We start from the raw sequence: 12,035 nt of genomic DNA, 5'->3' as shown, positions 1-12,035 counted from the left end.
CCAGCTATGTCGGGAACTCCTCGCTGCTCGGACGTTGCTAGCTATGCCGAGGACTCCTCGGTGGTCGGACGTCGCCAGCTACGCTGGGAACTCCTCGCTGCTCAGACATCGCCAGCTGCACCGAAGACTCCTCGGTGCTCGGACCACGCCAGCGACGCCGGGAACTCCTCGCTCCTTGGTGCTCGATCATCGCCAGCGACGCCAGGGACTCCTCGCTCCTCGGTGCTTGGTCATCGCCAGTGACGCCGGGGACTCCTCGCTCCTCGGTGCTCGAACATCGCCAGCGACGCCGGGGACTCCTCGCTCCTCGGTGCTCGGTCATCGCTAGCGACGCCGGGGACTCCTCGCTCCTCGGTGCTCGGTCATCACCAGCGACGCCGGGGACTCCTTGCTCCTCGGTGCTTGGACATCACCAGCGACGCCGAGGACTCCTCGCTCCTTGGTGCTCGGACATCGCCAGCAACACCGGGGACTCCTTGCTCCTCGGTGCTCGGATATCGCCAGCGACACCGGGGACTCCTCGGTGCTCCCTTGGTGGTTGGATCTTGCTATGTCTCATTGGTGTGCTATCAAGCTGCTCCATGCTGTTCGGATCAGGGTGCTGATCTTAGGCTGCACGTCTGGGGTCTTGATGCGCGCATATCGGATGACGTCGGCAAAGCTTTTAGACTTCTTTTTCTTTGACCCTGCTACAAGATTCATTCTTCATCTTTCCAGCAGGCTCGAGGACTAAGTGGGCACACTTCACCTTGCGGTGAATGTGCTTGTTCTCATCTCGAGGCTATGCCCGAGGACTGGCTGCCTGCTCGGCTGGTCTTCTACTTTCTGACCCTGGCACCATGTGACTATGTCACCTACTGTCAGGCTCGGGGACTAGTTGTGGGGGTATGGCCCCCGGTATCCACAAGACAAGACATGGGCCACACCATCAGAGGTGGCCCAGCCCACAAGATCAAGGCGTGCACAGCGCTGCTCGGCGTGCACCGCAACATATTGTATAGTACCAAATATGCTACTTTCCTTGTAACCCTACCCCTCCAAAGTATATAAGGAGAGGCAGGGGTCCCCGAGTGGACAAGATCAATACATCTCAATGCAATACATCAGAACACATGATGTAGGTATTACGTCACACTGACGACCGAACCTGTCTAAATCTTGTGTCTTGGTGCGTGTATACCATCTCGCTCCTGATTTTGCTCACCTCTACGATAAATCTACCATCGTGGGATACCCCTCGGTGGACTGTCGAACATCTTTTGTCAATAGGAGAGCAGAGGCAACAGCCACAGAGATGGACATTGAGGCCTCTGCTCCACAACCTCAAGACACAACCACGACTACCAAGCCAAAGAGGAGACGAGGGGATAGAAAAGCAAATCAATATCCAGATAAGGCATGCTATGTGATAACGGAGGTCGGGCTAGCAGGGGAGATCCTTGAGCCAAAGGAATTTAGAGGACGATTCCATAATGCGATCAGGGCCCTAGTAAGAGATAAATTGAACCCAGCAATCCCTAACTGGAAAGAGGTACCAGAGAAGAAAAGGATAAACTATGGGATAGACAGTTGAAGTTCAATTTTAGATTTCCGGAGGGTAAGCACGAACTGGTAAAAAATGCTTTTAGGATCATGGGAGAGTCATTCCGACGTTGGAGGTCGGAGCTCAACAAGAAGTATATCCAAAAGGGGTTAACTCCCTTCAACGAGTTCGGCAACATAACTCCTAGTCAATGGGAGGAGCTCGTGGCTCAGAAGACTTCACTAGAGGCATTGGAGCTCAGTGCCCGTAACCACCGAGCTGGCGAAGAGGAGGAACAAACACCACCATCATCTAGGCCCCGTTGGCTACTATGCTAAGGAAGAGTAGTTTAGGAAGATGGACGAAGAGGCCGCAGCTGCTGGGAATATCGATGTGAAGAATTTGAAGGTATGCTCAAGGAATTGGATATATACGAGGAGTACAGAATCATCCGACGGTAATCTTAAGTTTGATAAATCGAAGACCCAAGAGATAGTATCAAGGATACTGAAATATGCTGAAGACAAGGACAAGGGCTCATTCAATCCTTCTAGAGAGAGGGACGAGCTTAGCCTTGGCTTCGGAAACAAGGAGCACACAGGCCGCACCAGGGGGCTAGGGAAAAGGACGACCTGAAAGCACGGATTCGAAGAGGACAGGCACATGTACAAGAAACATGGGCATAGATCGGAGACTAATCTTGAGCTCCACTTGAAGGCTCTAGTTGTGAAGGCGCTAGTGGAGCAAGGACTGTCTATGGAGCAACGAAACATTAATGACGCCATCAGGAGAACTAGCATTAGTTGACAGCCCTATGAAAGTTCCTAGCAGCCAAGGTTCCAATGCAGCCACAACCCCCATCGATCGCATACGGGAAACCAACTAGTTGCACCTTGGCGTTTCTCAATGGACGACAGAACATTGTGATGGAGTTGGCAATGGGTGTGGCACATCCTCCCGGTGGCTTACACCACAATAATAAGGTACCGCCAGACTACACTGGGGTCGAGGTGCATACCGTGAAGCCCAAGTTTATGTAGTGGAGGATAGACTACACAACTCCCGAGGGGCTGGTGTTACTCGGAGACCGTAATGGGCCAGTTCATCCTCTGGCACAAACGGGACATTATATTGACTGCTTCTTCGTCGCCTCCCCCTCTCCTAAATTTGGAGCGAGTCGTTGAGGACGGGGAGATATTTTCACCATCTCATGACCACCACATTCCTGAGATGCCACATTCTTCCCCGCCTCCTAGCGAGCATGTGTCTGATAAGCCACAACCTTCTCCAGCTCGTACCAAGCAAGTTTATGATGAGATGTCACCGTCTTCTCAACAAGCGCAGCCGATACATGAACAACAAGTGCCTCCTGAACAAGGTGATGCATAAGAACATGAGGACGTACCTGAATTTATGTTCCGATGAAAGATGTCTCGTCGGTGCACAAGTGGTATGCCCATGACCAGTTCAAGCCTGAGAACCAAGTTAAAAAAGTCCCAACACGGGCTTCTGAGGAGGCCATCACTAGCAAAGTCCACCAACAACAAAGAAGCATCCAAATGTTGATGCATTCAAATGGTCAAAGGATTGCCCAAAAACATATGAAAGAGGCAAGCCCTTCCTACCAAACCGGGACATCCCGCACCTACCTCTTGGAATGAGAAGGTTCCATGATTGGTACTTGCATGTTCTCCTAACGAGCATAGACCTCGTACAAGCATGCTTCCTCGCCGGCACATTTGGAAGCCCAGCCAAGAAAATTATCTTTGACTTCAATGACATGCAGACATGCTTTCACCTCGGAGCAATGAAAATGAATCTAATTCGCACGTGGTGCCTGTAAGTCCTTGCCCTCCCGATATGATATGAATGTAATCTTTGGATTTTGTTGTAACTAACCCACGCCGTGATTTATAGAATGCAAGTGCACATTGTAAAACAAATGCCAAGTGTGAAAGCTGGGTATATAGACTCTCAAGCTATAGCACAAATAAATTTTAATTACCCTAGACAGTGTGAAACTGGATGCCAAAGAGCTAGCTGCTGGAAAGACCCTTCGGGAGAAAGAGGACATCCGTGCGAAGAAACTAAAGCAAGAGTCCCTTAAGGTTTCAACATACATTGCCCTGGCTTTTAAAAATCTCCAACAACACTCTACTATATGGCTACCGTATAACTTCGAGTAAGTTCAACTCTATACTTAAAGCTTTGTTCGATATATTTTATTCGATGCAAAAGAGCTTATCTAGTTCTATAAATAAATCCATGCAGCAACCACTGGATTTGTATAGACGTTGATGCCGGGAGGAGCATGGCATGGGTCTTTGATTCAATAGATAGGGACCCGGTGACATACAAGACTTCATATCAATTCTCAAGACGTATACATATCGACAATCCTCATTAGCTTATATATTTGTATACATACTTGTAACGTTCATTTTTGGATACTAATAAGTTGTATTTGCTAAAATAATTCGAACATGGCATTTAGGTTCTATGTCACTAAACATCACAGAAGGCATGATCCAGTAAGGAAAGAAAAATTGGCTATAAAAACACTATATGCGGTAAGTGTAACTTACTTCTTCAGTACTCCATTACATGGCTGTCAAAAGTATTACTTAACATTTCCATATGCAAACACACAGTGCCCTAAACAGAAGCCTGGGAGTATACATTATGGATACTATGTATGTTCTATGATGAGTAACACCGGTGCCTACAGGAGACACCCCTTAAGGGTAAGTTTGAACCTATTCACCCGTAGTATAAAAACTTCGTACATGGTATGAAATACTAAACCAAAACTTATTTTCTTGTAGTGGAAAGAAGAGAAAGAAATGAAAAGAGGATCAACTCTTAGAGCTCGTCGACGACCTTTGCAACTTCATATTGGACTAGATTGTACACGTCAAAGGCACCTACTATGACCGAGAGTCTGACTTAGATAGAAATCCTCAGTACCAACACCTTCGTGAGATTGAAAGGCTAACTCTAGGCCATTGATAACAATGTGTATGTAATTTGACATTGGTTTTACCTTGTGAATTATATCTATTTAATGATGGATCATATATATTCTTATGAATTGGACTTGTAATTGTAGTTTATATAATACTCTTGTGCTTGTAGTTTATATAATACTCTTGAGCGAACGCGGTTCGGAGGCTGCGTTTTGCGAATCGTGGGTCGTAGTTAAGTTCTGCGGGCGAACGTGGTCGCGCGTTGGTCGCGGGGCGTTCGGCGGGATTATCTCGCTTTCCTCGCTCACTCACAACGCGAACGCGGGAATATGCAGAAACAAACAGGGGCCATATCTATGTTCTGGTCGAATTTGAATTGTAAATCTAAATTTTTTTGACGAAAAAATGTACTGTAGGGGCGGTTCTAGACTAAACTGCCCCTATAAACAGATATTATAGGGGCGACTGGTACTACAGCCGCCCCTACAAATCGGTCTGGGAACCGTCCCTACAAATGCATGATTTGTAGAGACAGTTTGGTAGGGGCGGCTGGCCAAACCGTCCCTATAAATGGTATTGAGCGGCCCCTACAAACTCTGTGCGACCTAGTGTGTGTCTCTGTAGGCCCATTATCTAATAAACCACATAGTCGGTAATAAAAAAAAGTAAAATAACGATCAGGCAAGAATATAAATAAGTTAATATTTTACTAACTGTATGGCCCAGATCCCTACGATTCTTCAGTTTACCTAATGAATCAGGCACACGTATCTCTTGGTTTGTGCCATCCACCACTGCAAGGTACCCGTGGAAGTCTTTTACGTTGATTGGAAGGAATACCTAGATCAAAAGTTAAAATATTAGGATGGACACACCTTGTGTAAGATGAGAAGGACATTTATGGGTCAGGGATGCACAATTTTACCATGTCATGGTCCAAATAGTTGCACACCCTTTTCTCTATATAATCTAGTGACGGATCTAGGTTTTTACCTCTGGATATGCGCAGCAAAAAAAAATTCTTAGGTAATTCCGTGAAAATTTATTTTTTATTTTTTTTACATTGAAAATTTCTATCCATCTCTATGACTGGTGGACCCCAGGGTATACGGTGGCCCACCCTGCATACCCTGTGGGTCCGTCCCTGATATAATCTACCTTAGGATCGAGATGCTCCTCACTCGTCTTGCCATCACGCTGTAGAACACTTGTATTGAACGTATTATCTAGGAATACCGTTCCACCAGCTCTGTTTCAGAGATGTTTTTCAGCCCTCGTAAGCTGGATGTATGCACTTAAGACCTATATATATGTACTGCAAGCAGTAAATTAGTATGAGCAAGTCATTTTGAAACATTGAACTGTGCATGGATATACTTACATCTCCCTCCAAAGAGCAAGTATCATGTAGGAGGCAGTCGTCGCTCTACGGTTACTCCCTGGATGTCCACCAATACTTCTTTTTTTTTTGTTGCAACATAATGCTTTCAATAGTATGTAATCTTCGGCGGTGCAAACATAATCTGTGTAAAACACAGACACACAATAAAGAATTAGAGGGCCTCATGAGCAAAAGGAAAATGAGAAGGGTCAATGAAAGTAAGCACCTTGTGGCAGAATTTTGACTGTGTCCGCTTTCTTTGGTTTGTTATATTGTAACACCAACCTGGATGGGGACACCTCCTTTTCTTGTTTATTACTCCCTCCTTTCCAAATTGTAAGTCATTCCAAGAATCTTGGAGAGTCAAAGTTTTTCAAGTTTGACCAAATTTATATAACAAAATAATAATATTTATCATACCAAGTAAGTATCATTAGATTCTTCATTAGTTATATTTTCATATTATACCTATTTGATGTCATCAATCTTTGTGTTTTTCTCTATAATTTTAGTCAAACTTGAAAAAGTTTGACTCTCCAAGATTCTTGGAATGACTTACAATTTGGGATGGAGGGAGTACATGGTTTGGTCACCGACGACATCTAAAATATAATAAATTGTACAGAAATGCTATACAACACACATGCGTTTTAAGGAAAAAAAACACATAGATTTGCTTTGGTTGTATGTCTGTTGCTTTGGCTGGCTGAAACAGTCCGACTGACGCTGATGGAGAAAAATAAGAACCTATGACGGAGCATCGACGACGGGGACGATGGGACCACGACCCTCCAGATGTACGTGATCGATGTCCATACGACGTACTACCACTAGTGAATAATGCTATACCTCCGTCTACGATTGTGATTTGTCTTTTTATAGAAAAAAATTATTTCTCGTGATCTGTGGATCTGTAATCTTGTGATTTGTAATTGTCTGGAGGTAGAAGAAGGATGGATGTAGAAGAAGGATGGAGGCTGTTGGATCTTAATTCTATGGTGTAAAAAATTTATGTGTTGAAACTCAATAAAACACAAGGCAGCTTGATTTTCATGTGCAGACTAATCAAGGGGACCTACAGAATCCATAAGTAATTTATGAATGGAAATGAACTTCCTAAACAAATCTTGTCCATCGGTACCTGTACGGCGGATCATCTCGCACACCCCTCGACGGCTCTGGAAATTAAATATAATCTTCATGATGACGGATGGAGCTCTTCAGATCTAGCCAGGCCTTTCGACAACAACTTAGGGGCTGTTCGCTGGTCTTAAGAAACCAGCCAGCCGACTGGTTTCCCCTCACACGGCACTATTTATCCATCCAGCCAAATAGTATTTCTCTCTCACACAATCAGCCAGTTTCAGTTAAGATTCTGCCAGCCGAACAGGACCTTACTGTTGCAATCTTGCATGCGTGTGGATTAAATCATGAATGGAATAAACACACGAAATTAAGCAAATCAAAGTAACGAACACTTCTATGTAGCTTCTTGTTGACAATTCAGAAGGTGTTGACAGGAGAAAGATGATGATTAGGATGAAGTGTGATAGGGTTTAGGCCGGCCGGACGTCTGTTGATGATTGATAGGCGGCGGTGCGCTTCGACTCTACCTCGAAGCACTAACGTATTAGACCTATGGCCAGTGCAGAGCACGCTAAGCACCAGGGCAAGTCCATGGGGGACAAGCCCGCGGGACCAGCCACGGCGGCAGCCGCGCGTCCGAGCCTGAGAAGAAGCAGGCGAAACGACGGCGGGGAGAGGAAGACGCGGCGGCAGCGGCGCGGGATGAGGCCGGCGCGAAACGTGCCGACTCGGGCATGCTTGCAGTGGGCGCGGTGGCGTGGTCAGCCGACGCCCCATGCTTGCTGTTCGCCGTCGTGGGCGTGTCCAGGAGGAACGTGTCGTGGGTGCCGCCCCGCGGGCGATGCTGTCGCACTGCTCAGCCTCAACTGGATCCTCCTCGACCTGCTCACCTCGCCCATGCTGCCGGGAGTCGCGCCGGCCAAGCCCTCGGTCCCACGCTTACGTGGCCCGCCGCCACGTCCCTGTGACGCGTGTACCGAACGCAGGCAGAGCGACAGTGTGCCGTGCCACGCTGCCATGCGCCCGTGCACCGTCCCGTGTTTCCGTGTTCGTCGTTTACTCTTAGTGCGGGTTTAGTTTCTTATCACATCAAATATTTAGACGCATGTATGAAGCATTAAATATAAATAAAAAATAAAACTAATTACACAGTTTAAACGAAATTCACGAGATAAATCTTTTAAGCCTGATTAGACTATGATTGAACACTAATTACCAAATAACAACGAAAGTGCTACAGTACAATTTCCCAAAAAATTTCGCCAACTAAACGCTACCACACAAAACTGGCACATACGATCATCGTCATACCGAGTCACCTTGTCTTTTTTTGCTTTTGTGATGTGATTAACATGAAGCTAGGCCGTTCCAACAAAATCTAAACTTTGGCACTATACAAAAAGAAGATTTCCTGTCACATCAAACTTGCAGTACATGTATGGAGTACTAAATATTGACGAAATCAAAAACTAATTGCACAGTTTGGTTGTACTTTACGAGACGAACGTTTTGAGCCTAATTAGTCAACGATTGGATAATTATTATCAAATACAAACGAAATGCTACAATGCGCTACGGGCCACTACAGTGATTTGGACGGCGCCGGATTGGGCGAACTAAACGCGGCCCTAGCTGAAACATAGTGCCTATATGGGAAAGCTCCCCCAACTTGAGATTCAGCAAACATAGCTTTACTCCACAAAAATTTTGCTAAAAAGTCCAGCTCCACCAAAATTATAGATCGAAGAGCTAGATTCATCAAAATAGTGGATCTACTGAAATGGTGCTCCACCAAACACGAATTGTTAGAGTTGAAAAAAATTACACTACTGCCACCGGTTACCTACATACCGGTTCGTTCTAATTTTTCCCCGCTCTCGTCTTCTCTCGTCGCGAGGTCGCGCCCCTCTCTCGCCACCCCACCGGCGGCCGGGCCGTCCCCTGCCCTGCGCGCCTCCCCGCCGGCCGGCCCCGACACAGCGTCGTCTCCTCCATGGCTGGATTCGCCCAGTGTGTGCGCTCCACGTCGACCGCGAGCTCCATGCCGGCCGTGAGCTCCGCCAGCCGCGAGCTTCGTGCCATGGCTGTGGCCGCTCCCGCCCCCGGTGAGGCCACACCCTCCATGGTCGGCCGCGTGTGCCCCAGGCGAGGCCACACCTGCTCCTCTTCTCCTCCTCTCCTGTTGCTCGCGCCCCGGCATGGCTACCGAGATGCGCCGCTGCTCGCGCCACTCGCCGCTGCTACACGCCCCACCCGCCGTTGCGCTGTCCGCGGGGGCCGTGGCCGCATGAGATCCACAGGCCGGGCGACCTCCACCGGCCCTGTGAGACCTGCCCCTGCCTCCCCGCGCATGGCCACGCCGCCCCCAGCCTCCCGTGCACGGCCGCGCTACCCTCAGCCACGGCTGTCCGCCGACCGTGGCACCCCTAGCCACACCGGCCGCGTCGCGCCGCCCCCTTGCCACACTGCGCCCGGCCTAGCGCCCCCTGCCGCACCGCGCCAGGCCGCGCGGTGCTTGGCCGCGGCCGTCTGCCATGGCCCGCTCCTGGTCGGGCCGCCCCCGGCCATGCACGGCCGCGCCGCGCCGGCCCCTGCCCTGCCCTGCCGCACTGAAGAAAGAGAGGCGACCGGAGAAGAAGAAGCAGAGCGCGTGTTTCTACTTTTTTTTTTTCATTCTACCTCCTGACACGTGGGGCCTGGATTCATACATTGACATGTGTGGCCAAATCCAAGGGCAAATCTGGCCTTTTCAGTTAAATTACCCTTGCGTGGATCTGGAGTTGATGTGTAAGCCAAACGGTTTGTCGGAGGATCTCAGATCCACGAGTAGAGCTGCTCTCTGATGAATCCTAGATCCAGATTCACTTTTTGAGAGGTGGAGCTATCCCAAACAGACCCGTACTCTGATTAATCCAGAAACCAGGCATAGCATCTTTCGGGACCTGATGTCCAAAAAAGCAAAACCTGATGTGCATCTCGAATAGAGACAGATGAATGCAGCTTCCAGTTCCAGTAACAGATTGCAAATATATATGCAAAGTATAGTAAAGCTAATATTATAATACAGATAACCATCACGTAACTATATAGGTCTTGTTAGGGCAATGGATCACTTCATGGATGGACGTTAAATGGTTTGAATACACTGGAAACTGGTTGGGCATGTTCCAAGGCTCCACTATAGTCAAACGGTCCAGTCTACACTCGTAATTGCTTTGGATATTGCGAAACTCAATGTGCGGCTTAACTTGGAACCTGACATCACGAATGGTGTAGTCGCGTCCTTGTTGTAGTAACATGTTGAACCTCTCGGTCTCGGAGCCACTCACGACCGCTACTAATTTGCAACCCTACAATTGTATAATATTACCATCTGTGTTAGTTAATTTGTGAATGAAACTATTTTACCTCTGTTATTCTTGAGTCTCACCATAGTATCCATGAGGATGAAGCGCTGAGAGTCTTGATAGAACGAGAACTCTTCTAACGGTAATACTCCAAGAGTAACCGATGTCAATAAGTTGAATGTCTTGGAACCTCTTAAATATGTAAGATAAGAAATAACAGAGAACACATGTCAATGATTTGTTAATAAACCTTGAGTTGCAATAAGGTCACAAAGAATATTTATGCAAGATATAGTAGCTTTGATTCGAAACATATTTACCAAAAATAAGATTAGGATCTGCCATTATATATTAAAACTTTAACATCAGTGAAGGCATAATATAATATGACAAGACAAATCTTAATAGCTATTAAAACATTTCTAGAATATGAGATTCTGAATTTACCTGGGCATCTCAGAGCTCTGAACGAAGTTAGCACGTACTCTCGTCAAACTAAGACTTGTTGGCATGTTTGGTCTACAAATTTATTAGAAAAGGTCAGCGGTTGCTAATGAGGATTAGGAATATGTAGCTTCAGTATTGAAATAAACCTAAAAATTAATCTAAAAGAAGCTCCGTGTGTTGTGGGTGAAACTGTGAATTCCTTGAAATAAATCTCCTACAAAAGTATGGTCAACATGCTAAACGATTTTAGGCATAAACACCATTTCCTCTCTTAGGGTAAATAAATGGCTCTAGTCCTATTCAGTTAATTCCCAGAAGGATCAAACATATGTATCATAAAAAACCAGACACTGTAGGCTCAAAGTGACAATTCAGTCATCAGCTGCTGGAACATGCACGACGAGGTCTGCCGCTTCATGTGATGCATGCGTGGTGTCAGATTTGCTTCTTCATTATAAACAGAACCATAATACACCTAGTTTTTAATGTGATGCATGCAAGACCACTCCAGCTTTTGAAAATCACATCTCGGGCGAATGTGACCAGCAGGATATATGTCAACCTTTTTTTTGCCTCACCACTCTCTCAAATTCCACACACATGTTTCTGATGAAAAAACATAGGTAATCTTTTTAAACCATAGATCTAAGCAACTAAACAAATATGCTTAGTTTAAGCGTAAGATTGGGATTTTTGCTGTCTCAAAAGTAATAACTTGATTGGGTGATAAAAATTTCAGTTTTGGCTCACCGAGGGCTGCTCCAATCAGTCATGCCCAGTCCAACTCCAAGTGAAATCAGGACCTATGCCCCTATGCACAGAACTAATAATTCCCCATTTGTGAAACACTGAACTGCTGATCCTATATATAAGCCCAGTCCAGCAACAGCAACACAGACCACGAAGATGCTCCAAGCACGATGCTAGTTCATGTTCACCATCTATAACAAAGTACGGGCTGCAGATATGTACGGGAACTAGCCAAAAGATTCCAGGGACGATGCGAACTCACCTGTAGAATCGAATTGAGGAGATGCTGCGACCAGAGTGCCGTATGGCGAGACAGTCGCGCCGCCGATGCAGCCCGTGATTGATGCCGGCAACATATGCAGCCTCAGCTCACCGAGGGTTGCTCCTCTGCTGATCTTCACGTCACGGTGATGAACACCTCTTGTCTAGCAGGATCGAACAAGAATACACCAGGAGCCGTCTGCAACAATGCACGGCTTAGTACAGTCCCTCGTATAGCAGTGGCTGCCGCTGCACACGTGAATGAGGACAGCGCC

The 12,035-nt window shown here is 46.8% G+C and overlaps 1 protein-coding gene across 1 annotated transcript; it reads left to right on the top strand.

The window, feature by feature from the left end:
* Positions 1–9,035: 9,035 nt before the first annotated feature.
* Positions 9,036–9,641, top strand: LOC136459925 (uncharacterized). The gene has a single exon (XM_066459774.1). The coding sequence runs from the start codon at positions 9,036–9,038 to the stop codon at positions 9,639–9,641; it is 606 nt and encodes a 201-aa protein (XP_066315871.1).
* The last annotated feature ends 2,394 nt before the right edge of the window (positions 9,642–12,035 follow it).

Source organism: Miscanthus floridulus, chromosome 1 (assembly GCF_019320115.1).
Source record: "Miscanthus floridulus cultivar M001 chromosome 1, ASM1932011v1, whole genome shotgun sequence".
Classification (NCBI taxonomy): Eukaryota; Viridiplantae; Streptophyta; class Magnoliopsida; order Poales; family Poaceae; genus Miscanthus; species Miscanthus floridulus.
This window is presented reverse-complemented; position numbering and strand designations above follow the sequence as displayed.

Coding starts and splice junctions, on each gene's coding strand:
- LOC136459925 (XM_066459774.1), top strand. CDS start 9,036: ATGGCTGTGGCCGCTCCCGCCCCCGGTGAGGCCACACCCTCCATGGTC.